The sequence below is a fragment of the Bubalus kerabau genome, chromosome 5, assembly GCF_029407905.1.
Source record: "Bubalus kerabau isolate K-KA32 ecotype Philippines breed swamp buffalo chromosome 5, PCC_UOA_SB_1v2, whole genome shotgun sequence".
Taxonomy (NCBI): Eukaryota; Metazoa; Chordata; class Mammalia; order Artiodactyla; family Bovidae; genus Bubalus; species Bubalus kerabau.
The window spans coordinates 39,653,217-39,680,353 of NC_073628.1; the positions used below are offsets into that span (position 1 = coordinate 39,653,217).

The 27,137-nt window shown below is 39.7% G+C and overlaps 2 protein-coding genes across 6 annotated transcripts in view; one reads left to right on the forward strand and one right to left on the reverse strand.

Annotated features, from left to right (window-relative positions):
* The window catches only part of PRCP (prolylcarboxypeptidase), an 88,216-nt gene extending 87,937 nt beyond the window's left edge, over positions 1-279 (reverse strand). The window contains exon 1 of the mRNA XM_055581457.1: positions 197-279. The gene's annotated coding sequence lies outside the window, so the exon portion shown is untranslated. The remainder of the gene's footprint in view (positions 1-196) is intronic.
* DDIAS (DNA damage induced apoptosis suppressor) lies at positions 275-27,137 on the forward strand. 5 transcript variants are annotated; one of them, XM_055581451.1, is made up of 6 exons: positions 275-412; positions 10,004-10,104; positions 10,437-10,565; positions 18,558-18,719; positions 19,540-19,657; positions 20,758-23,660. In XM_055581451.1, coding segments are annotated over exons 2-6 (3,015 nt in total). In that variant the 5' UTR covers positions 275-412; positions 10,004-10,102; the 3' UTR covers positions 23,362-23,660. The 5 variants fall into 5 exon arrangements, with proteins under 5 accessions (XP_055437426.1, XP_055437427.1, XP_055437429.1 ...); XM_055581452.1 differs by having other exon boundaries at positions 285-437; XM_055581454.1 differs by lacking the exon at positions 20,758-23,660 and adding an exon at positions 26,900-27,137 and having other exon boundaries at positions 358-513.

Consider the following 27,137-nt stretch of genomic DNA (forward strand, 5'->3'; position numbering starts at 1 on the left):
GGGCGGAGTCCCCTTCGGTCTTCTCGACTCTCCCACCACCAACTTCCGCTTCTCCTTCCAGTCAGCCAGGTGAACCTCAGTCTGAGGGGCGCTCCCACCCACTACCACCCTTCCCGGGGTCCCTACGCCTAGCTGGCTCAACGCTGCCTCAAAACCGACTGTACTACTGCTCAATCAGTTGGGAAAGGACACTTGCCTAACCCTCTCCTACGAAAATGGTCGTTCCCAAAACCTCACAGGTTGTCGCGCTACATCTCCCAACCTCGGCGGCGGCGTCTTCTGATTGGCTCTGAGGCCAGACGGTGATGGCGTCACTTCCGGCGGAAGGAGGAGCGGGAGATTCGATTGGAAGACTTTCTCTAGCCGCTTGAGTCCTGGGTCCTGGGTGTCTGCGTCAAGGAGCTTCGCCCGGGTAGGTTCCTGGTCTTCTGCCTCAGGTGAGGAGGTGCGGGAGGAGATTCTCTGGGAGCAAGGGCCGGAGACTCCTAAGAAGACCCTTGAACGTCGTTCTGAGTGAGCATTCAGAGCATTCTATGTTGTTTTTTCAGGAGTCAGTCTCTTCTATAAAAGGGCGGTTATGAAAGTAGAAGAGTGAGAAGGTCAGTTCTTTTCATTTTAGACGGTGCTGTTGCAGTCAGTCAGAGAGCGTTTGTGTGTGCCATCGACCTGGAAACGGATAAGTGTCTGGAACCCGAAATACAGGGAGGAAAAAGGTGCTACTGCAATTTTTGAGGTGCTCGGAGGCTCGTACACAGCTGGCTGCTATGCCCAGTAGTATCTACTGAAAAGGGATCTTTGCCAAACTGCTTTGATGACTCAGAGGGACAAGTGCTCACTGAGCAGAGTGTTCAAACCAGAAACAAGTTTTCTAGGTACCTTCCTTGTCTCTCACATCAAGCCATACCAACCTCTTGAATATCGCAGTCCATACACTTCTGGACAGTTTTACTTTGGTTCAGCACAACTGCTTCATAATTATGACTGTAGCCTCCCAGCTGATTCTTTCAATTTCCTTACATTCCAATCCAGTCTCCACGTTGCTAGGCTGATTACAGCCTAGCAAAGTACAAATACAAAAAGTACAAATCTGATCAGGCACTCCCCATTAAAAACCTTTCCTTTGGTCGCTCCTGTTTGCCCTCAGGTTTAAGTCTAAACTCCTTAACGTGCTTAACGGGGCCCTTCTTGTCTAGCCTTTGCCTAGTACTCCAGCTTTTTTTTCCCACCTCTCCAGCCCTATGCTCCAACCACATGGAATGTCCTTTTGAGTCCCTCAAATGCACCATTCTCCCCCTTCAGACCCCATCTGAATCCCATCCCACCTAGTTCTTAATCATTCTTTAGGTCTCAATTTATGAAGCTTTCTATCAGGAAGCCTTTCATCATCCTGCAAAATTGGGTCACAAAGCACCCAGTAGTTACTTACTCATTCTACAGATAGTTTTTAAGTGTCTCCCTCTGTGCCAAGAACTTCTAAGTACTAGGATCACAATGGTGAACAAGATGTGAGAGTCCTTCCTAATGAAACTTAAACTTTTTATGTGTGGGCTTAAAAAGAATGAAGTGGAATCTATTTGAGTTAGGTTTGTTTGGAAAGGCCACTGAGGAGCTGACACTTAAATTGAGGCCTAGAAGATGAGAATGATCTAGCCATGCAATAGAAGAAAGGAAGAAAATTCCAGAGTGAACAGGTTATGTAAAGGCCTTAAAGCAGGAAAGAACTTAGCATCTTAATGTTCAAGAAACTAAGAAAAGGCCAGTGTTGCTGGATTGTATTCAGAAAGGACAGCTGCATGAGGTGATTTTTTTTTTCTATCTGTAACCCTGTCCTCTTCCCTATCTCTGGAACTTTACCTGTCATATGTGCAATGAACAAACTGTGCTTGATACTCACTAAGAGTTTCCTGAGTAATGTTTTTAAAATACTTTTCATCAGTATTTCTCCAAACAAAAGAGGTTTTGTCTGTTTTTTGCTTATTTGATTTTTTTTTAATCTCCTGCCTCCCTCTCCCTTTTCCAGAATTTTCATTTTAATGTCAGAAGATCATTTCTCAGGGACTTGTTATGACTGCCTTTAGAAAGATTAGACAAAGTATGCACCCTTGGAGGAAGACCATTAGACAGCTTTAATAAAGCAACTCAAAGTAACTACCCTTTCCATAGCTGAGGAGTCTGTCCTATGATATATGAAATGGGAAATCTGAGAGCAACAGAATGATAAAGATTTTCTTGCAAAGCAAGAGCAGTTTCAGGAGGAATAAAGAAAGGGAGAGGAGTTAGTCACATCTCCTTTTCTGTATGCCATTAGAAGTGTGGACCAGTTTTTTAAAGGAGTGATTTCGTCCTTTGGCCACAGTCTTAGACTAAATGAGTCCCCCTGTTATATTTTCTCATGGTATAATGTACTTTTCTTGTATAGAATTTTCCACCTATCTCTTACTAGGCTATAGATCTAGTGACCAGGTAGGGACCTTGTCTATTTTGTTCATCCCATATTATTCCCATCACCTGGTATTTATCAGCTGCATAATAAATAATTGATAAATAAGTATATTGAACTTGGACTTCCCAGGTGATACTAGTAGTAAAGATTCTGCCTGCCAATGTAGGAAACACAAGAGTCGTGGGTTCAATCCCTGGGTCTGGAAGATCTCTTGGAATAGGAAATGACAACCTGCTATGGTATTCTTGCCTGGAAAACATGGACAGAAGGGCGTGGTGGGCTACGTCCATGGGGCCACAATCTCCCGGAGTTCACTCAAACTCATGTCCATCGAGTTGGTGACGCCATCCAGCCATCTCAATCTCTGTCATCCCCTTTTCCTCTTGCCCCCAATCCCTCCCATAATCAGAGTCTTTTCCAATGAGTCAGCTCTTTGCGTGAGGTGGCCAAAGTACTGGAGTTTCAGCTTTAGCATCATTCCTTCCAAAGAACACCCAGGGCTGATATCCTTTAGAATGGACGGTTAGATCTCCTTGCAGTCCAAGGGACTCTCAAGAGTCTTCTCCAACACCACAGTTCAAAAGCATCAATTCTCCTTTGGGATTGAAATGAAAACTGACCTTTTCCAGTCCTGTGGCCACTGCTGAGTTTTCCAAATTTGCTGGCATATTGAGTGCAGCACTTTCACAGTATCATCTTTCAGGATTTGAAATAGCTCCACTGCAATTCCATCACCTCCACTAGCTTTGTTCATAGTGATGCTTTCTAAGGCCCATTTGACTTCACATTCCAGGATGTCTGGCTCTAGGTGAGTAATCATAACATCGTGATTATCTAGGTCGTGAAGATCTTTTTTATACAGTTCTTCTGTGTATTCTTGCCACCTTTTCTTAATATCTTCTGCTTCTGTTAGGTCTATACCATTTGTATCCTTTATCGAGCCCATCTTTGCATGAAATGTTCCCTTGGTATCTCTATAATTTTCTTGAAGAGATCTCTAGTCTTTCCCATTCTGTTGTTTTCCTTTATTTCTCTGCATTGATTGCTGAGGAAGGCTTTCTTATCTCTCCTTGCTATTCTTTGGAACTCTGAGTCAGATGGGTATATCTTTCCTTTTCTCCTTTGCTTTTCACTTCTCTTCTTTTCACAGCTATTTGTAAGGCCTCCTCAGACAGCCATTTTGCTTTTTTGCATTTCTTTTCCATGGGGATGGTCTTGATCCCTGTCTCCTGTACAATATCACGAACCTCAGTCCATAGTTCATCAGGCACTGTATCTATCAGATCTAGTCCCTTAAATCTATTTCTTACTTCCACTGTATAATCATAAGGGACTTGATTTAGGTCATACCTGAATGGTCTAGTGGTTTTCCCTACTTTCTTCAATTTAAGTCTGAATTTGGCAATAAGGAGTTCATGATCTGAGCCACAGTCAGCTCCTGGTCTTGTTTTTGTTGACTGTATAGAGCTTCTCCATCTTTGGCTGCAAAGAATATAATCAATCTGATTTTGGTGTTGACCATCTGGTGATGTCCATGTGTAGAGTCTTTTGTGTTTTTGGAAAAGGATTGACCAGTGCGTTCTCTTGGCAAAACTCTAGTAGCCTTTGCCCTGCTTCATTTTGCACTCCAAGGCCAAATTTGCCTGTTACTCCAGGTGTTTCTTGACTTCCTACTTTTGCATTCCAGTCCCCTATAATGAAAAGGACATCTTTTGTGGGTGTTAGTTCTAAAAGGTCTTGTAGGTCTTCATAGAACCATTCAACTTCAGCTTCTTCAGAGTTACTGGTTGGGGCACAGAATGTGGTCCACTGGAGAAGGGAATGGCAAACCACTTCAGTATTCTTGCCTTGAGAACCCCATGAACAGTATGAAAAGGCAAAATGATAGGATACTGAAAGAGGAACTCCCCAGGTCAGTAGGTGCCCAATATGCTACTGGAGATCAGTGGAGAAATAACTCCAGAAAGAATGAAGGGATGGAGCCAAAGCAAAAACAACACCCAGTTGTGCATGGGACTGGTGATAGAAGCAAGGTCCGATGCTGTAAAGAGCAATATTGCATAGGAACCTGGAATGTTAGGTCCATGAATCAAGGCAAATTGAAAGTGGTCAAACAGGAGATGGCAAGAGTGAACATTGACATTCTATGAATCAGCGAACTAAAATGGACTGGAATGGGTGAATTTAACTCAGATTACCATTATATCTACTACTGCGGGCAGGAATCCCTCAGAAGAAATGGAGTAGCCATCATGGTCAACAAAAGAGTCTAAAATGCAGTATTTGGAATGACTAATAGTGACTGCCTTAAAGGATCTGATTTCATATTTGTCCACTGCCAATGGATGGAAAGGCTTTTTGCCATTTGCCTAGTTTACCAAGTGAAACAAAAATAATAAAAATACCTTAATGACCTTTTTCATTTCAGTTCTCCAAGTTACCAACCATTATTATAGTTTTCTGAACATACTTATTTCTCCACTAGAGGGCAATAAACCCTTAAATAATAACAATTTAACCAATTTCTTGCCTTTAAAAATATAGCAATTAGTGCTTGCACAATTAATTTAGAAATTAATTCTCAAATATGTCTGCTTATATATGTTTTTCATTTACTGGTGACTTGATAGACCAGGCCCCCATCTTCATGAAACTTTCAGACTAATGAGGGTAGAACTAACAGAAACGAGGGAGCATGTATCATCTGATACATACATTTTCATGATGGCATATATCAAAAGTGTGGTTAGGACCATAAAGGAATAAAATAGATGATATCATGGAAACCAAGTAGAAGACAGTATTTATTGAAATGAAAAGGGGCTCTCTACAGGGTAATATTAAAGATTTAATGACGAGAATGAGAGCCAACTATTTGAAGAACTAAGGGAAAAGCTTTATAGACAAAGAGAAAAGTAAGAACAGAAGCCTGAAAAGAGAAGTTATTTTGTGCATTTAAGGAGCAGAAAGAAGGCTGGCATGGCTTGAAGTGTAGTGATTAAAGAGGGCAAGTGGGACAAGGTGAGGTCAAAGAGGTGGTGCTAGATGAGCTAAGGCCTTACAGGCATTGTGGGGAATTGAAGCTTCATTTCAAACTAGAAGGTTTTAAGCAGATAAAAGACTACATTTTCAGGAGGGAGTTTTGCCCTGTTTTATCTCCCCTAGCTCATATATGGGCTTCTTTTGTGGCTCATGGTAAAGAATCTGCTTGCAGTGCAGGAGACAGGTTCAATCCTTGGGTCAGGAAGATTCCCTGGAGGAGAAAATGGCAACCCACTCCAGTGTTCTTGACTGAAGAATCCCATGGACAGAGGAGCCTGGCGGTGTACAGTCCATGGGGTTGCAAAGAGTCAGATATGACTGAACAATTAACACTTCACTTTTAAGCACATAGGTAGCTGTACCACCATATTAACACTGTACCCAGACTGGGTTTTAGAGATGTTTGGAAAAGATGCCTTTACTGACATACATTCTATCATTTGCCACTTGGCAAGAAGGAACTTGAAGTCAGTAGCACTAATAATAGCAGTGTTCTCTGGCCTGCCTTTCTACTATGTCACCTCCTCTACCTTATCCTTAGAGATTGCCATGTGACCTAAGGTGACAGCCAAATCTAGGAATACGTATCTGCTTTTGGTAGAAACTTATTAGTCATGTATACCTAAGGGTACAAAAGCAAGGACTTCAACAAGAATTAAGCAGGGTGAAATGTCTTTGCTTTTTCTTTTTTTTTTGTTTCTTATGCCCCCTTTAATAACATAAATCAGTGATTTATGTAAATCCATTTATCTATAATCTTTGTAAGTTTCCGTCTTACTGCCTTCGGTGGCAAGATTTTGTTTTCACAGAAATATTCTGCTTGATAGACAGGATTAGTGTCACTTTTAAGATATCCATTCCAAAATCACACTTAAAAATTTGTGATCATCCTCAGGATGAGCTATATGTAAAAGATTTTATTATGATTTTTAAACTAATGACTTCCACTTTATCAAAATTTACTGATGCCAGTCTCAGAACGTTTCACCGATTTTCAGAAATTGAAAGTTTTTGCCATGTGTTTACAACTGAAAATTTATTGATATAGCTTTATCTTGAACATCCAAGGAGATGTTTATTTCAGAGCATTTACATTATGCTATATACAAACTAAAATTTTTGATAAACCAACATTTGAAATTTTTTTTTAATTTTATTTTATTTTTAAACTTTACAATATTGTATTAGCTCCGCCAAACATCGAAATGAATCCGCCACAGGTACACCCGTGCCCCCCATCCTGAACCCCCCTCCCTTCCCCCACCCCACACCCTCCCCCTGGGTCGTCCCAGTGCACCAGCCCCAAGCATCCAGTATCGTGCATCGAACCTGGACTGGAGACTCGTTTCATACATGATATTATACATGTCTCAATGCCATTCTCCCAAATCTCCCCACCCTCTCCCTCTCCCGCAGAGTCCATAAGACTGATCTATACATCAGTGTCTCTCTTGCTGTCTCGTACACAGGGTTATTGTTACCATCTTTCTAAATTCCATATATATGCGTTAGTATACTGTATTGGTGTTTTTCTTTCTGGCTTACTTCACTCTGTATAATAGGCTCCAGTTTCATCCACCTCATTAGAACTGATTCAAATGTATTCTTTTTAATGGCTGAGTAATACTCCATTGTGTATATGTACCACTGCTTTCTTATCCATTCATCTGTTGATGGGCATCTAGGTTGCTTCCATGTCCTGGCTATTATAAACAGTGCTGCGATGAACATTGGGGTACATGTGTCTCTTTCCCTTCTGGTTTCCTCAGTGTGTATGCCCAGCAGTGGGATTGCTGAATCATATGGCAGTTCTATTTCCGATTTTTTAAGGAATCTCCACACTGTTCTCCATAGTGGCTGTACTAGTTTGCATTCCCACCAACAGTGTAAGAGGGTTCCCTTTTCTCCACACCCTCTCCAGCATTTATTGCTTGTAGACTTTTGGATCGCAGCCATTCTGACTGGCGTGAAATGGTACCTCATAATGGTTTTGATTTGCATTTCTCTGATAATGAGTGATGTTGAGCATCTTTTCATGTGTTTGTTAGCCATCTGTATGTCTTCTTTGGAGAAATGTCTATTTAGTTCTTTGGCCCATTTTTTGATTGGGTCATTTATTTTTCTGGAATTGAGCTGTAGGAGTTGCTTGTATATTTTTGAGATTAGTTGTTTGTCAGTTGCTTCATTTGCTATTATTTTCTCCCATTCTGAAGGCTGCCTTTTCACCTTGCTAATAGTTTCCTTTGTTGTGCAGAAGCTTTTAAGTTTAATTAGGTCCCATTTGTTTATTTTTGCTTTTATTTCCAATATTCTGGGAGGTGGGTCATAGAGGATCCTGCTGTGCTGTATGTAGGAGAGTGTTTTGCCTGTTCTCCTCTAGGAGTTTTATAGTTTCTGGTCTTACGTTGAGATCTTTAATCCATTTTGAGTTTATTTTTGTGTACGGTGTTAGAAAGTGTTCTAGTTTCATTCTTTTACAAGTGGTTGACCAGTTTTCCCAGCACCACTTGTTAAAGAGATTGTCTTTAATCCATTGTATATTCTTACCTCCTTTGTCAAAGATAAGGTGTCCATATGTGTGTGGATTTATCTCTGGGCTTTCTATTTTGTTCCATTGATCAATATTTCTGTCTTTGTGCCAGTACCATACTGTCTTGATAACTGTGGCTTTGTAATAGAGCCTGAAGTCAGGTAGGTTGATTCCTCCAGTTCCATTCTTCTTTCTCAAGATAGCTTTGGCTATTCGAGGTTTTTTGTATTTCCATACAAATTGTGAAATTATTTGTTCTAGCTCTGTGAAGAATACCGTTGGTAGCTTAATAGGGATTGCATTGAATCTATAGATTGCTTTGGGTAGTATACTCATTTTCACTATATTGATTCTTCCAATCCATGAACATGGTATATTTCTCCATCTGTTAGTGTCCTCTTTGATTTCTTTCACCTGTGTTTTATAGTTTTCTATATATAGGTCTTTAATTTCTTTAGGTAGATATATTCCTAAGTATTTTATTCTTTTCGTAGCAATGGTGAATGGAATTGTTTCCTTAATTTCTCTTTCTGTTTTCTCATTATTAGTGTATAGGAATGCAAGGGATTTCTGGGTGTTGATTTTATATCCTGCAACTTTACTATAATCATTGATTAGTTCTAGTAATTTTCTGGTGGAGTCTTTAGGGTTTTCTATGTAGAGGATCATGTCATCTGCAAATAGTGAGAGTTTTACTTCTTCTTTTCCAATTTGAATTCCTTTTATTTCTTTTCCTGCTCTGATTGCTGTGGCCAAAACTTCCAAAACTATGTTGAATAGTAATGGTGAAAGTGGGCACCCTTGTCTTGTTCCTGACTTTAGAGAAAATGCTTTCAATTTTTCACCATTGAGGATAATGTTTGCTGTGGGTTTGTCATATATAGCTTTTATGATGTTGAGGTATGTTCCTTCTATTCCTGCTTTCTGGAGAGTTTTTATCATAAATGGGTGTTAAATTTTGTCAAAGGCTTTCTCTACATCTATTGAGATAATCATATGGTTTTTATTTTTCAATTTGTTAATGTGGTGTATTACATTGATTGATTTGCTGGTATTGAAGAATCCTTGCATCCCTGGGATAAAGCCCACTTGGTCATGGTGTATGATCTTTTTAATGTGTTGTTGGATTCTGATTGCTAGAATTTTGTTAAGGATTTTTGCATCTGTGTTCATCAGTGATATTGGCCTGTAGTTTTCTTTTTTTTGTGGGATCTTTGTCAGGTTTTGGTATTAGGGTGATGGTGGCCTCATAGAATGAGTTTGGAAGTTTCCCTTCCTCTGCAATTTTCTGGAAGAGTTTGAGCAGGATAGGTGTTAGCTCTTCTCTAAATTTTTGGTAGAATTCAGCTGTGAAGCCGTCTGGACCTGGGCTTTTGTTTGCTGGAAGATTTTTGATTACAGTTTCAATTTCCGTGCTTGTGATGGGTCTGTTAAGATTTTCTATTTCTTCCTGGTCGAGTTTTGGAAAGTTGTACTTTTCTAAGAATTTGTCCATTTCTTCCACGTTGTCCATTTTATTGGCATATAATTGTTGATAGTAGTCTCTTATGATCCTTTGTATTTCTGTGTTGTCTGTTGTGATCTCTCCATTTTCATTTCTAATTTTATTGATTTGATTTTTCTCCCTTTGTTTCTTGATGAGTCTGGCTAATGGTTTGTCAATTTTATTTATCCTTTCAAAGAACCAGCTTTTGGCTTTGTTGATTTTTGCTATGGTCTCTTTTGTTTCTTTTGCATTTATTTCTGCTCTAATTTTTAAGATTTCTTTCCTTCTACTAACCCTAGGGTTCTTCATTTCTTCCTTTTCTAGTTGCTTTAGGTGTAGGGTTAGGTTATTTAAAAAGAAAATATAAAAGAGGTGAATTGCTATTTTATTGTTTTACTTCTCTGATGTGTTTTATACAAGGCTCATAAAGCACTTTGAACCCTCCTTTGATTTTTATTTTTCTATTTGTACACTCTAAAATGTCTTTTTTTTCCCTTTTCAGGTTGTATAAAAATGTACCGAGCCCAAATACTGAAATCTAATGAAGTGATATTTTCCCGCTAAAAAGAACTGTTTCCCACCAGTTAGGGTTTAAACATTCATGTAAGTTCATTTACGTTCTTTCCTGTTAATGGTAGAAACAAGTTCTGTATAGCTCTTCTTTAAAGATGTTGAAAGAAGTTAAATGATACCTTTCTTGAATTACCAGGGTAGAACATTTATTCAAAAACCCAACATTTGCTTGAGCTACTCTGTTTTAAGTCTTACTTTCTTAACTATGTAGAAAAAGACAATTAGTTTTCCAATATACTGACACTTACTACAAAAAACATCTATTGACTTTGTAGTGAAAGTTAGGTGATTTTCCTAAGAAATGAGTTATTCACATGCAGTTAAAGATTTGCCATTCATCCCACAGTTACTTTGTTTTGCAGGCCACATTGGGAACACATGAATAGAAGAAGAAAATTTCTTCTTGCCTCAGTTCTTGCTCTTCAGAATTCTAGTTTTATATATCCTTCATGTCAAAAGTGCCTCTCTCGGATAATCCTGGTCTCCAAAAGGTAAAAATAAACCCTGAAAGTGTGAGAAGGAAAATATAAGAATTCAACCAACCACAGAATATACAGTACTGTTGGGGGGTAGGGGTGGAATCCATGGATAAGTATACCCCTGCAGTTCAAACCTGTGTTGTTCAAGGGTCAGCTGTATAAAGTTAGTTTGGGGGGAACTTCCCTGATGGTCCAGTGGTTTAGAATCTGCCCTCCAATGCAAGGGATGCAGATTTGATCCCTGGTCAGGGAAGTAAGATCCCACATGCAGTGGGGCAACTAAGCCTGTACACGATGACTACTGAGCCTGCGTGCCCTAGAGGCCGCACACCACTACTACAAAGAAGCCTGCTTGCTGCAGCTAAGAACTAACACAGCCAAATAAATCAATACTTAAACGAACCCTCAGAATTTTTTTCAAGTTTGGTCTTCATTTGAGAAGATTATCATATGCATATATGTGTGGGCGTGTATGTGAATATGATAATTTCATATGAAGGAACAAACTTACATATACATAAATTACGAGCACAGAAGGCAACTCATTTGTCCATATAAACCATCCACCCAGCTCAAACTAGTAATTGTTGTTTACTTGCCAAGTCATGTCTGATTCTTGGCAACCCTGGATTACATCACACCAGGCTTCCCCGTCCCTCACTATCTCCTGAAGTTTACTCAAATTCATGTCCATTGAGTTGGTGACACTCTATCTAATTACCTCACCCTCTGCTGCCTTTTTTTCCCTTTGCCTTCAATCTTTCTCATCATCAAAATCTTTTCCAACAAGTCATCTCTTTGCATTAGGGGGCCAAAGTTTTGGAGCTTCAGCTTCAGCATCAGTCCTTCCAATGAATATTCAGGATTGATTTCCCTTAGGATTGATTGGTTTGATCTTCTTGCAGTCCTAGGGACTCTAAAGAATCTTCTCCAGCACCACAGTTTGAAAGCATCAGTTCTTCAGCTCTCAGCCTTCATTATGGTCCAGCTCTCAACATCTGTACATGACTACTGAAAAGACCATAGCTTTTACTATATAGACCTTTGTCGCAAAGTGAGGTCTTTGCTTTTTCATATGCTGTCTAGGTTTATCATAGCTTTCCTTCCAAGGAGCAAGTGTCTTTTAATTTGATGGCTGCAGTCACCGTCCACAATTTTGGAGCCCAAGAAAATAAAATCTGCAACTGTTTCCATTGTTTCCCCATCTATTTGCCATGAAGTGATGGGATCGGGTGCCATGATCTTAGTTTTTTGCATGTTGAGTTTTAAACCAGCCTTTTCACTCTCCTCTTTCACCCTCATCAAGAAGCCCTTTAGTTCCTCTTCGATTTCTGTCATTAAAGTACCATCATCTGCATATCTGAGGTTGACATTTTTCCTGGCAGTCTTGATTCCAGCTTGTGAGTCATCCAGCCTGGCATTTCGCATCATGTACTCTGCATATAAGTTAAATAAGCAGGGTGACAATACATAGCATTGATGTACTCCTTTCCCAACTTTGAACCAGTCAGTTGTTCAAAGTCCAGTTCTAACTGTTGCTGCTTGACCTGCATACAGGTTTCTCAGGAGACGGGTAAGGTGATCTGGTATTCCCATCTCTTTGAGAATTTTCTAGTTTGTGGTGATCCACATAGTCAAAGGCTTTAGCATAATCATTGAAACTAAAGTAGATGTGTTTTTGGAATTGTCTTGCCTTTTCTATGATCCAACAGATGTAGGCAATTTCATCTCTGGTTTCTCTACCTTTTCTAAATCCAGCTTGCACATCTGGAGGTTCTCAGTTCATGTACCGGTGAAGCCTAACTTGAAGGATTTTGAGCATAATCTTGGTAATGTGAAATGAGTGCAGTTGTACAGTAATTTGAGCATTCCTTGGCATTGCTCTTCTTTGGGATTGGAATGAAAACTGACCTTTTCCAGTCTGGTGGCCATTGCTGAGTTTTCCAAATTTGCTGCCATATTCAGTGCACTGCTATTCCATAAAAAGTGACATTTTGGATATAGGAGTGCCTTTAGAAATTAAATCAGGGACTGTGACTTGAATGTGTTGTCTCTACCCTTGCTTCTCAAAATGTGGTCTGAGGAACAGCTGCATCAGCATCACCTGAGAGCTTGTTAGAAATGCAGAAACTTGGGCCTTGTCCCAGACATAGTGAATCAGGATCTTCGTTTTTAACAAGATCCCTAGGTGATTGATTTGCATATTGAAGTTTGTAAAGCTCTGATCTACTCCACACTAACATTTATTTCAGTTAAGGCTTAGCTTATTCCCAAAAGGATTAAAGGAAACTGCATAAATAAATACCTTCATTTTACATATAATATAAAAATATATAATTTAGTATATATATTCATAATTGCTAATAATGCATTAACTCTCAGTTCAGTTCAGTTTAGTTGCTCAGTTGTGTCCGACTCTGCAACCCCATGAATCGCAGCACACCAGGCCTCCCTGTCCATCACCAACTCCCAGAGTTCACTCAAACTCACATTCATCGAGTCGTTGATGCCATCCAGCCATCTCATCCTCTGTCATCCCCTTTTCCTCCTGCCCCCAATCCCTGCCAGCATCAGTCTTTTCCAGTGAGTCAACTCTTTGCATGAGGTAGCCAAAGTACTGGAGTTTCAGCTTTAGCATCATTCCTTCCAAAGAAATCCAAGGGCTGATCTCCTTCAGAATGGACTGGTTGGATCTCCTTGCAGTCCAAGGGACTCTCAAGAGTCTTCTCCAACACCACAGTTCAAAAGCATCAATTCTTCGGCACTCAGCTTTCTTCACAGTCCAACTCTCACATCCATACATGACCACTGGAAAAACCATAGCCTTGACTAGATGGACCTTTGTTGGCAAAGTAATGTCTCTGCTTTTCAATATGCTATCTAGGTTGGTCATAACTTAGTAATATGCTAATTCTAGTCTTTCTTAGGCTATCATTGATATTCTCTATTTATAAGATAGTTCATTCTTAACCATACCATTCCTATAGTTATCATCCAAGATGGAACTCCCGGCAAAGAATCCAAAGCCTTGGATTTGGTCATAAAAAATCACTAACTTTGTCACCTTGGGCAACAATTCACCCCAATTTCCCAGTTTTGTGAATGGGGTAAATGCCTTGTTTACCTATCAAAACAAATAAAATATGAGTTCAGTTCAGTCACTCAGTCGTGTCCAACTCTGCAACCCCATGAACTGCAGCACACCAGGCCTCCCTGTGCATCACCAACTCCCGGAGTTTACCCAAAGCCATGTCCATTGAGTTGGTGAGGCCATCCAACCATCTCATCCTCTGTTGTCCGCTTCTCCTGCCCTCAATCTTTCTCAGCATCAGGGTCTTTTCAAATGAGTCAACTCTTCACATCAGGTGGCCAAAGTTTTGGAGTTTCAGCTTTAGCATCAGTCCTTTCAATAAACACCCAGGACTGATCTCCTTTGGGATGGACTGGTTGGATCTCCTTGCAGTCCAAAGGACTCTCAAGAGTCTTCTCCAACACCACAGTTTAAAAACATCAATTCTTCGGCACTCAGCTTTCTTCACAGTCCAACTCTCACATCCATACATGACCACTGGAAAAACCATAACCTTGACTAGACGGACCTTTGTTGACAAAGTAATGTCTCTGCTTTTCAATATGCTTTCTAGGTTGGTCATAACTTTCCTTCGAAGGAGTAAGCGTCTTTTAATTTCATGGCTGCAATCACCATCTGCAGTGATTTTGGAGCCCCCAAAAATAAAGTCAGCCACTGTTTCCCCATCTATTTCCCTTGAAGTGATGGGACCAGATGCTATGACCTTACTTTTCTGTAGGTTGAGCTTTAAGTCAACTTTTTCACTCTCCTCTTGCACCCTCATCAAGAAGCCCTTTAATTCTTCTCTTTCTGCCATAAGAGTGGTATCATCTGCATATCTGAGGTTATTGATATTTCTTCCGGCAATCTTGATTCCAGCTTGTGCTTCCTCCAGGCCAGCGTTTCTCACGATGTACTCTGCATATAAGTTAAATAAGCAGAGTAACAACATACAGCCTTGACGTACTCCTTTTCCTATTTAGAACCAGTCTGTTGTTCCATGTCCAGTTCTAACTGTTGCTTCCTGACCTGAATACAAATTTCTCAAGAGGCAGATCAGGTGGTCTGGTATTCCCATCTCTTTCAGAATTCTCCACAGTTTATTGTGATCCACACAGTCAAAGGCTTTGGCATAGTCAATAAAGCAGAAATAGATGCTTTTCTGGAACTCTTGCTTTTTCAATGATCCAGAGGATGTTGGCAATTTGATCTCTGGTTCCTCTGCCTTTTCTAAAACCAGCTTGAATATCTGGAAGTTCATGGTACATGTATTGTTGAAGCCTGGCTTGGAGAATTTTGAGCATTACTTTACTAGCGTGTGAGATGCGTGCAATTGTGCGGTAGTTTGAGCATTCTTTGGCATTGCCTTTCTTTGGGATTGGAATGAAAACTGACTTTTTCCAGTCCTGTGGCCAATGCTGAGTTTTCCAAATTTGCTGGCATATTGAGTGCAGCACTTTCACAGCATCATCTTCAGGATTTGAAATAGCTCCACTGGAATTCCATCACCTCCACTAGCTTTGTTCGTAGTGATGCTTTCTAAGGCCCACTTAACTTCACATTCCAGGATGTCTGACTCTAGGTCAGTGATCACACCATCGTGATTATCTGGGTCGTGAAGATCTTTTTTGTATAGGTCTTCTGTGTATTCTTGCCATCTCTTCTTAATATCTTCTGCTTCTGTTAGGTCCATACCATTTCTTTGTTTTATTGAGCTCATCTTTGTGTGAAATGTTCCCTTGGTATCTCTAATTTTCTTGAAGAGATCTCTAGTCTTTCCCATTCTATTGCTTTCCTCTATTTCTTTGCATTGATCGCTGAGGAAGGCTTTCTTATCTCTTCTTGCTATTCTTTGGAACTCTGCATTCAGATGCTTATATCTTTCCTTTTCTCTTTTACTTTTCACTTCTCTTCTTTTCACAGCTATTTATAAGGCCTCCCCAGACAGCCATTTTGCTTTTTTGCATTTCTTTTCCATGGGAATGGCCTTGATCTCTGTCTCCTGTACAGTGTCATGAGCCTCCTTCCATAGTTCATCAGGCACTCTGTCTATCAGATCTAATCCCTTAAATCTATTTCTCACTTCCACTGTATAATCGTAAGGAACTTGATTTAGGTCATACCTGAATGGTCTAGTGGTTTTCTCCACTCCCTTCAATTTAAATCTGAATTTGGCAATAAGGAGTCATGATCTGAGCCACAGTGAGCTCCCGGTCTTGTTTTTGCTGACTGTATAGAGCTTCTCCATCTTTGCCTGCAAAGAATATAATCAGTCTGATTTCATTGTTGGTTGGCCATCTGGTGATGTCTATGTGTAGAGTCTTCTCTTGTGTTGTCTGAAAAGGGTGTTTGCTATGACCAGTGAGTTCTCTTGGCAGAACTCTATTAGCCTTTGCCCTGCTTCATTCTGTATTCCAAGGCCAAATTTGCCTGTTACTCCAGGTGTTTCTTGACTTCCTACTTTTGCATTCCAGTCCCCTATGACGAAAAGGACATCTCTTTTGGGTGTTAGTTCTAAAAGGTCTTGTAGGTCTTCATAGAACCGTTCAACTTCAGCTTCTTCAGCATTACTGATTGGGGCATAGACTTGGATTACCGTGATGTTGAATGGTTTGCCTTGGAAATGAACAGAGATCATTCTGTCATTTTTGAGATTGCATCCAAGTACTGTATTTTGGACTTTTGTTAACTATAATGGCTACTCCATTTCTTCTAAGGGATTCCTGCCCACAGTAGTAGATATAATTGTCATCTAAATTAAATTCACCTATTCCAGTCCACCTTAGTTCACTGATTCCTAGAATGTCGATGTTCACTCTTGCCATCTCCTGTCTGACCACTTCCAATTTGCCTTGATTCATGGACCTAACATTCCAGGTTCCTATGCAATATTGCTCTTTACAGCATCGGACCTTGCTTCTATCACCAGTCCCATGCACAACTGGGTGTTGTTTTTGCTTTGGCTCCATCCCTTCATTCTTTCTGGAGTTATTTCTCCACTGATCTCCAGTAGCATATTGGGCACCTACCGATCTGGGGAGTTCATCTTTCAGTATCCTATCTTTTGCCTTTTCATACTGTTCATGGGGTTCTCAAGGCAAGAATACTGAAGTGGTTTGCCATTCTCTTCTCCAGTGGACCACATGCTGTCAGACCTGTCCACCATGACCCGTCCATCTTGGGTGGCCCCACCCGGCATGGCTTAGTTTCATAGATAGACAAGGCTGTGGTCCGTTTGATCAGACTGGCTAGTTGTCTGTGATTGTGGTTTCAGTCTGTCTGCCCTCTGATGCCCTCTTTCAGCGCCTACTGTCTTACTTGGGTTTCTCTTCCCTTGGTTGTGAAAACGTTTATAAATTGTAAAACACTGATGCATATTATTTCTAAGATTTGCTAAGAATTTTGCATTAGACTTGAATGCATTATTAATACATAATTTTTGAACAAGTTCTAATATATGTTTAAAACATTTAAAACACTAATTCATTTCACTAGAGCTTGGTACTAGTGAGGTTTTATCACCCTGGTAAGTGGATTACCTTCACTTATTCTATGCCCAGAATACAACACAAACTCCAGCCAGTTTGGTTAAGATTATATGAATGGATTGTCACAGTTCCATTATCATTGTGGATAAAAAAATAATTAGCACAAATGTAACGTGGGCGAATCAGTAATTTATATGAAGGATTAACCTTTGTTCAAAATAGTCACCTTGTGAGTCATGGAATTTAGGCTCCCCCTAGTGGCTATCTCGGAGAAGGCAATGGAACCCCACTCCAGTACTCTTGCCTGGAAAATCCATGGACAGAGGAGCCTGGTAGGCTGCAGTCCATGGGGTCGCTAAGAGTCGGGCACGACTGAGCAACTTCACTTTAACTTTTCACTTTCATGCATTGGAGAAGGAAATGGCAACCACTCCAGTGTTCTTGCCTGGAGAATCCCAAGGGCGGGGAAGTCTGGTGGGCTGCCGTCTATGGGGTCGCACAGAGTCGGACTCGACTGAAGTGACTTAGCAGCAGCAGCAGCAGTAGTGGCTATCTGGAAGCAATCAAATTTATACTGCTACGTTTTAACATTATTTTCTGTTTGCACTTTTCCACTTTTTTTAAGCCAAATCATTAGCGACATGAAGAAAAAACATTCTAGAATTAACCATTACCATAGATGTTTTAAGGGGTCAGTTTGCTAAACTAAAAATGTTAAAGATAGGTAGCAGAATTCCAAAATAGTACAAACAACTAGAAAAGAGGGAAACATAAGCAGAAGTGTCAGTAAACCAATATTTAATCATAAGAGAGCAACAGACTAAACAGATTAATTTGACAAGATCTATACTAGACTCTTTAACTTTATTTCTTATACTTTGCCTCATTTTATCCTTCTTCAATCCTGGATTTCACAGATGAGTAAGTTTAAGTTTAAAGATCTTAATATATATTCCAAGACCAGAGAGCTAGTGCATTACAGTAGTGTTATACTTGACACATAGTATTTTTTAATAAGAAAGACTTTGACCATAATTGCAACACAAGTTAAACAAGATGTTTTGTACCTAGTTTCTGTAATCTAATAAATTCTCAACATATTTCAATGAATTTTTTAAAAGTTAAGTTATCTTTATCATAGTGAGAAAAATATGACTAGAAACTTTACAAATATTTAAAGATTACTCATTGTTCTTTGAACAGAAGATAGACATTAAATTTTAGGTCTTTTCTTGGTGTGGCATTTACTTCGCTATATTTAGTTTGTCCCCACCAGTAAAAGTAACTTATAAATAGAGAAAATTTAAAAGAGGTTGATCTGAAATCATTTTACAATGTAAGTTGTACATTTTGTACAGAAAATATTTTTAACCTTCACTTTGCCAGATTTATTTTACATCACAAAAAAAGTTAGTGAACATCTCTTTTTTCCCTGCCCTTTTCCAGGTCTTATTGTCCAAAATGTGGCTCTACTGGTGAAGCTGAAAATGCCATTTACAGATACAAGCTTTCCTTAAAAGTTGCAGAATCAAACAAATTATTTGGCGTTACTGTATTTGGAAGCTGCTTAGATGCATTTTTTGGTCTCACAGCCACTGGTTTGCACAGGTAAGAATATTTAAAGCATTCTTTTCCTAGACACGTACATCAAGTTTGAAGATATGTGTTTTTAAAATAATACGCATTTAGTAAAAAGATGATCCCTTGACCTCAAATCATCAGTTCATTTAAAAAGATAAGAAAGAAAGAGAAAGATGTTTATTTTATGAATACATATTGTGATAATGTTAAACCATGCTCCTTTTATTCAGACCAACTAAACTGTAAATAGAGTATTAAATTACAAAACTTTAATCCAAGTTAGAGAAATATAGATGAAGAAAGTAAAATCATTTCAAACTGAAGGATTATTCAAATCAAGTGGCTAAGGTCTCTTGAGGTAGAAGAAGCTATTTGAAGGAATATTTACATATCAGAAGTTGAAATTTTGTCATTTATTTCATTTGCATTGCAACTTCATCTGCATAGTTGGACCTGTTAAGATGTTGTCCTGACAATGTAAGTATATATTTATAGAGAGAGAAAATCTCTGTCCATCTCCTTGTAGCTTTGAGCAAACTGATTTGAAGAAAGGAAAAGCCAAGGACCACAGCCAGGATTGCCAGCGATGGGGAAAGACTTCCCTCTACACTGAGGAGAAGGGCTAAAGATCCCACCACTTCTCCCACTGCCACTTTTAGAATAATTGCTAGGCCTGGTTACTAGACAGGCATCTACTTTATTCACACTTGATCAACTGCTTTTGTCTTTCTAGGCTATAGGAATTCAGAGGGAACAAAACACCTAGCTGTTAAAGTCACATTTCTTTTTTCTATATGTAACTTAAAAGTTTCATGCTCTCCCATTTTTTATTTTCTTTTCAATTAAGGTACATTCAGGATCCCAGTGAAATACCAGAAACTCTGGGCAGTGATACAACTCAAAACCTATTAACTAAAGCAGTGGAAACTTGCTTTGTCGGACAAAACTTTGTTTTTGGAGTGACGGTAATTGAGACTAGTTTGTTCTTAGTATTAAGCTAATATTTCCATTGTAGTGAAACTGTTTTAATTTTCTAAGTAGTTTTTAGGAGTCATAAATGTGAGGGCCTGTAGAAACCCTTTAAACTACATAAAAATGGGCTATAGGTGATCCTTTAAAACATCATGTATATGACAAGTTCCTCTTTCAAAAGCTAGAAGAGCCCTGTTGAAAGGCTTTCAGAGTTTTAGAAATCTAAATTTATTATAAATTCATAAGCGTTAGGTATTTTGTTTTGATATTTGGTACTTACTGTGCTCTCTAAATTCGGTTTAGATTCTATAGTAAAACTTTGATCAACTCATATCTACAAAAAGGAGGAGGGAAGTAACATTGAAAGCAAAGTAACTGAATACTGATAACTCTTAGAATAGGTTAGGAAGGATGGTCTTATATAAAAGTGACTGTAGAAGAAGTCTTAAGAACGTGCTGACTCTTAAGGAATAATCCTTTTCTGTCTCTTGTATGCTAACTGGAACAAATGAATATTTTGCCTGTATTGCGATCAGGGCTTTAAAAAGGGAACACAGCACTTCACAACTGAACAGTGAGAAAACCTAAAGGGAAGTTGAAACTAGGAGCTACAGAGGTTTTCTGTGTTAAAATCTTAGATGCCTCTTTTTCTCCTTTTTTGTTTTTAACAATATAAGAACATTCCTTTAAACATTCAAAGTTTATGGAAGCTAGTGAGAAATGTAATAGTAACTACCATTTATTGAACAACAACTATTTGCTAAGCACCACAATTTTTTGTATGTTATTGCTAATATAATAATCCTGCCTTTGTATCCTTACTTTATAAATGAAAAAACTGAGGCTCCTAATAACTTATCCAAAGTCCCCACATTAGGAAATGTTTGGAACAGAATTTGAAGACAAATCTCTTTACTCCAACGTTTATTTCACCATAATTACAATTCCATATAACCCTATCATGCTAGAGGAATTGAATTATGGGGGTGGGAGTTATAGCTACATCTGTTTTAACCTTTTAAATCCCTGTTTCATGTTGAAGTCAAAGGAAGAAAAATTTATTCTCATTTAAATTCATTTACTTCTTTCACAGAATTTTGAAAACCAGCATGGAAAAGGTTCAGGTTCCAGTAACTTCTCAGAGCAGTGCTCAGACCACAAGAGAGTAGTTAAAGCACTCGTAGCTTGCCAGATCATTCCACCAGACCCAAGTGTTGTAGGCTTCACTGTCATTGACTATTTCCGTCGGCTTTTGAAGCTTTCTGCTGCCAGGAAACTTCGCTGTGGCTCCCAGACACCTAATAGCCACTTACTTGCTTTAGAAAGTTCGAATAGCGATCTCAGCAGCTTATGTGGCCCTAACAGCAGTTCTTGTTTTGAGCCCCATGACAAAGATTATTTTCCAGGATTCTGGCAGCTATCACTAGAACTCACTTCTGTTGTTTCACAACTAACAGATGATGGTTTTTCAGCTTCGGAACAAAGCAAGGCCATTGGTACTCTTCACCAGAACAGAAAGTGCATCTCTGCAGAGGCCACTGGTTCCAATAGCTGCCTTGATACCATTCAGGGTTCATGGAGCCTTGTTTCACATATGGACAAAAAGAGTTCAGCACTAAAGTTAGATGAAGAACCTGGCCTACAGGCTAATCAGCCAAGTGCAATTCATAGCAATCATCATGAAATTGGAGTTCCTGACTCTAATTTATTCCCTATGAAAGTACAGGAGCGATTTGAACCAAGGAATACAAAATCCTTCCACAGTGCAGTGGAAGTTACATATTCTCAGCATGAGATAACATGTCACCAGAATCAGGAGGTAGATACCCTCCCTAGCTTTCAGCAGAGATGTATGTGTTATCCATCTTCATCACTCAGGCTTGAGGAAATAGCCAGTGGTTCCCAGGACTGTGACCTTGAGATCTGGGATGACCTGCCACTCTCTGAAAGCCTAAACAAATTTCTGGCAGCTATCGAAAGTGAAATCGCTGTAAACCAGACAGATGCCAGCCGCAGGAAATGTCGTCTAGATAATGACATCAGTAAACTGCATGTGGACCACAGCAGCTTATCATTGACTCCACAAAGAACCCCTGGAGCCTTGCATACACCACGTATAGCCTTACGGTCACCACCAGGAACAGTCAAAGCAAACTCCAGCAGAGAGAACTTCCTTTCCAACCATGAAGCAAATCCAAGTCCTAGCATTCATAAGGAATCACAGCCAGAGAACAGAGCAGAGGCTCTCTCTTTTAGTGGTAATAAAAGAGATATTTCTGAACATTCTCTACCAAATGTTCATCTGTCAGCTCTGTTTCCATCTTCAAAAGGCTCAGGCACAACAGTTGCTCTTAAGTCTACGAGAATTCTACCATGTGAGACTGAAATTTCATGTAAGCACAATACTTCAGAGGCTGACCATTCTTGTCTCAGCAGCAAATATAATAATGGATGTGGAGAAAAATCACTTTCAGAAATGAGTGAAAAGTTGACAACTTTGCATTCTAGGAGGTATAATGTTGTTTCCAACTTTCCCAGCTTAGAAAATAAACAATACTGTAGGCAGCCAAAGAATCAGGGCAACAGTTTGACAATTTGCAGGAAACTCACATATCCTTTAGAAGCTTTTCACAGTACTCCAAATAGAAGTATGAATATATTGAGAGAAATGCTTTATGAACACACTGGTAATAACCTAACACAGAACTGTTCTACTGGTCATGAAGGCAGTTACAATGCTTCTGTGGATCTCTTTGATGATAGTCCTAAAGAGATGGACATTGTAACAGAAATGACCCAAAGGTCACAGGATATTTTCTTACAGTGGGGAAAGTCTTTGGCAGAAAGTCATCATACAGAATCTGATTTTTCACGGAGATCACTTTCTGAAAACTCCAGCCAGTCATCACAAAAATTATCCTTGCAAAACACATCTGCCTCTCTCTATCCAAGAACCTGTCCCTCTCCACCTCATTTTCACTCAGATTCAGAATATGATTTTGAATATAGCCAAGACTTTGTTCCATGTTCACAGTCAACTCCAGTTACTGGATTCCATCAAAGTAGGATTCATGGGATGAAAGGAGCTTTCCAAAAATTACCTGCCTTTTATTTGGACCTTGATGCCAACTATAAAAAAACAAGGATTTCCTCTGCAAAGGACGCACAGCAGGCCACCCCTGTCTGTCCAAAAAATATAAAGACACCTGGCCAGAAATCCAGAAGCCCTACTGTATCTGGTATTACACCACCAGAGGTCTCCAACAACCATCCTGTCACTGAGTGCCTTGAAACTGACGCTGACGAGTGGGTCCCTCCTACCACACAAAAAGTGTTTCCTTCAGATATGCTTGGATTCCGGGCCACGGGTCTAAAGAAATGCCATGCTGCTTATAATTCTCCTGATCAAAATGAGTTACCAAGAAAAAAACTGAAATATGGCAAGCAAAGAACTGGTAAATGCTTAATTAAGAAGGAGTTAAATTTAAAGACTATGCTTACAGCAGCAGTTATAAAACAGAAAACTCCTGACTGTAACAATATAAGGTCAGGCTGGATTTCTAAAGAGTCAGTTTTGGGACGTGGTTCTTGTGCGGAAGTCATATGTTGCCTTCCATTTTCAGAAAATTGGTCACCTTCAGCACCTGAAACTAAAAGTGCATGGTCTCCTGAACTGTTCTCACAAAATGTCATCTAAACCCAATTTCTGAGCTTTTACAGGTACGTCTCTTTGGAAACTCTGCCTCCAGTGTCATGGAAAGCAGACTTACCATTTTGAAGACTTGAAGCAAATAGAAAAGAGGTGCTATTAATGCCTATAAACAAGGGGAAGCCATTGTTTTTCCCAGTGTTTTATCCAGAATGCTCTGATTTCAAATAATTTGGCACTTTATCTTGTATTGTTGATTGTACTTAAGTAATATTGTTAATTTTGCTTGTTAAAAGTATTTGTTAAATCACACATACATGCAGAAATAAAGCTTTTGCAGACCAAAACTTAGTCTTTCTTAGTTGTTCAACTTAGATCAGAAAATGCCTGCCAACTACTGTTGGGTTTATGATACAAAGCTACAAGATCACTGATCTCAAAAGATTTTAGTCTACTAGGTAAGACAAATATAATAGACAATTTCAATACAATACAATTAACACAATGATGGAACTTTTAATGGATATTACATTTATGTTGCTCTGGGAGCATGGTAGATAATCAGTTAACCCAGCAGCATCTGTGGGCTTTGACTCAGAAGAAGGGTCAATAAAGACTGAATTAAATGTGAAACTGTCACTATTTTGTTTAGTCTGTATTTTTTTAATCCTTTGGAGGAGCCTGCTAGGCTATACTGCCCATGGGATTACACAACTGAGCAACTTCACTTTACTACATGCTAGGCACTGTGCTAGGTGCTGGGAACTCAAAAATGAAAGTCAAGGCCCTTTACCTCAAGAAACTCATGGTCTAGACGAATAAACAAGCAATTAGTATCAATGAGTTCTATGATAGGAAGATAATCCCAAAGGGCTAATAATGAGCAAAAATGGGGAAATTTACATTCAGGTCCTTAGCATCACGTCACCTGTGCCCCGTAAAGATCTGCTGCTGTGCACAAGTTTTCCCTAGTGGCTGAGCAGGGGCTGCTCCTCATTGCGTTGCACAGGCTTCTCATTGCAGAGCACAGGCCACAGTAGTTGCAGCACTCACGTTCAGTAGTTGTGGCACGTGAGCTTAGTTGCTCCGTGGTATTTGAAGTCTTCCCAGACCAGGGATCAAAACTTCGTCCTCTGCACTGGCAGGCAAATTCTTATCCCCTGTATCACCAGGGAAGTCCATGCACCCCATAAAAAAAATTTTATGTGTCTCCAGTCAGCTGCCTTTGCCATTCCCCACAGTAGCTACTCCAAATCTTCACTCTTCATGGCACCAACCAACCTACTCTCCTTGCCTCATACTTCATGGAGATCACCTGGTATTGCCTTGCCTTCTCACACCCATGCTTTGCAACTTGTCTGTATCTCGTCACCCACAACTTCTGTAATCTCTGAAAATAATGAACACCACCTCCTGTCTTTCTGTTTGGGCTGTTGCCATTATACCCATCTTCAATATTATCTAATATTTGCTGCTGCTAAGTCCTTCAGCCATGTCCGACTCTGTGCGACCCCATAGACGGCAGCCAGCCAGGCTCCCCTGTCCCTGGGATTCTCCAGGCAAGAACACTGGAGTGGGTTGCCATTTCCTTCTCCAATGTGTGAAAGTGAAAAGTGAAAGAAGTCGCTCAGTCATGTCCGACTCTTAGCGACCCCATGGACTGCAGCCTACCAGGCTCCATCCATGGGATTTTCCAGGCAAGAGTACTGGAGTGGGGGGCCATTGCCTTCTCCGATCTAATGTTTAGCCCATATTTAAGATTTTTAACTTGTCCCTACATCGTCTTGTAATTGTTGACGTTTAAGCAGGATTTCATTAAAGTGACTCCATGGTTTTCGGTTATGTCTCGTCTCATTTTCTAGAACATAATTAGATTTAGGGTTTTAACAGAGATATCTCATAGGTTTATGTTGTGCCTTTCATATTGTATTACATTAGGAGACACAATGTCAAGTGGCCCCACTGTTAGTGATGTCAGATAATAAGATTGCTTGCTTACGATGTTGCCTACCAGATCTCTATTATTCAGGTACTTCTTTTTTAAGAGTAAAGAGGGGACTTCCTTGGTGGTCCAGTGGTTAAGAATCTGCCTTCCAGTGGAGGGAGCGCAAGTTTGACCCCTGGTCAGGGAACTAAACTCCCACATGCCATGGGGCAACTAAGCCCAGGCACGCTGTGAAGACTCAGCACAGCCAAAAGAAAAAGAATAGAGTCAGTATTAGAGAATTCCCTGGAAGTCCATTGGTTAGGATTCTGCACTTTCACTTTGAGGACCTGCTGTTCAGTCCCTGGTTGGGGAACTAAGATCCCACAAGTCATGCAGCATGGCCAAAAAAAGTTACAGTTGTCTACTAGTGGTGTTAAGTGAATCTGTTTTTCCCACTCTCCAGTATTTACTCAAGAATTTTTATTTTCTCAAATGCAGTCAATTTCACTCATTATTATTTTTGATGCTCCATGTAATAGTTGCTCCCACATTTCTGTCTACTATTGTTTACAGCTAGTCTTGACCAAAAAAAATAGTCACTGTCATATTTCACGTCACTTACTGTTCAACCTACTGAAATTTGTTCTCTCTCCCCACCTCCAGTGGCTATGGTGTTGGTAGTTTTATAACCCTCAAATCCAGTGGATTTGTCATTCCATATTCTATTTGATCTCTTTGCACTCTATTTCCAAGATAATATTTTTGTGGTTTCTGGTTTCTCCTAGACTAATCAGGCATGCCTGCAGGGATTTTTGTTTTGTTTTTACAGGGCTTTTATAAACAATTTGATTTTTAAATGTACTATAAAATCCATGGTCCCATATAAGGTAGAGTGGTTTGTCAGTGAATATTTAGAATAATGGATAAGGAAAAGGAGTATGTTTATTGCCCAATCAGTGATGTGAAGGGTCTTCCTAGTATATAGGCCAAGGATATAGTCTCTTTATGTTCTTTATTATCAAATGTGCCGTTCCTGGCTAATTTCATATCTCCCACTGTGATTAGAATAGTAATGCAGTTACTATTGTACTGAACTATGTAGATCTTAACTCTACAGTTCCCTAATATCATTTATTTAATGCTGGTTACATCTTTACTCATGATGGTGCATCCATTGTGCCATTATGAGTACTGCTGCTGCTGCTAAGTCGCTTCAGTCGTGTCCGACTCTGTGCGACCCCAGAGACGGCAGCCCACCAGGCTTCTCCGTCCCTGGGATTCTCCAGGCAAGAACACTGGAGTGGGTTGCCATTTCCTTCTCCAATGCATGAAAGTGAAAAGTGAAAGTGAAGTTGCTCAGTCGTTCCCGACTCTTAGCGACCCCATGGACTGCAGCCTACCAGGCTCCTCTGTCCATGGATTTTCCAGGCAAGAGTACTGGAGTGGGGTGCCATTGCCTTCTCCGATTATGAGTACTAGCTTCCAGTAACAAAGATTATTACTCTGTTTCATCGATAATTACCAAAAATGCAAGTCTTACCCAGAGAATACAGGAAAATGTGAATAATAAGTCATTTCCTAGTTATATTTAGCCATTGGATTTTTCTAACATAAACATAGAATATGTATTCTAACCATGTCTTCTCTTGAACTTTTTAGGCTACAGTTACTGCATTCCTAAACTGTGATCTCTTAGCCACACCCAGGAAGAATAATCCAGAGGTACATGGGTGAAGCAAGAAGAGTAGTTTCATTTGTGCAAGGAATGTCCATTTCTCCACCAGCAACGCTTAAGCCCAAGCCTAGAGAGCAAAATGTCACTGTCAGTTAGAAATGAGAGGACACTGACTGGAAGAGCCAGTTGGCATAGCAGAGCGACAGTCTTGAAAGGCTTCAG

Excerpts from the sequence above, each read along its gene's own strand:
- DDIAS (XM_055581451.1), top strand. Across the intron at positions 18,720-19,539 it reads ACAGCCACTGGTTTGCACAG|GTACATTCAGGATCCCAGTG; the intron begins GTAAGAATATTT and ends TTTTCAATTAAG. Across the intron at positions 19,658-20,757 it reads ACTTTGTTTTTGGAGTGACG|AATTTTGAAAACCAGCATGG; the intron begins GTAATTGAGACT and ends CTTCTTTCACAG.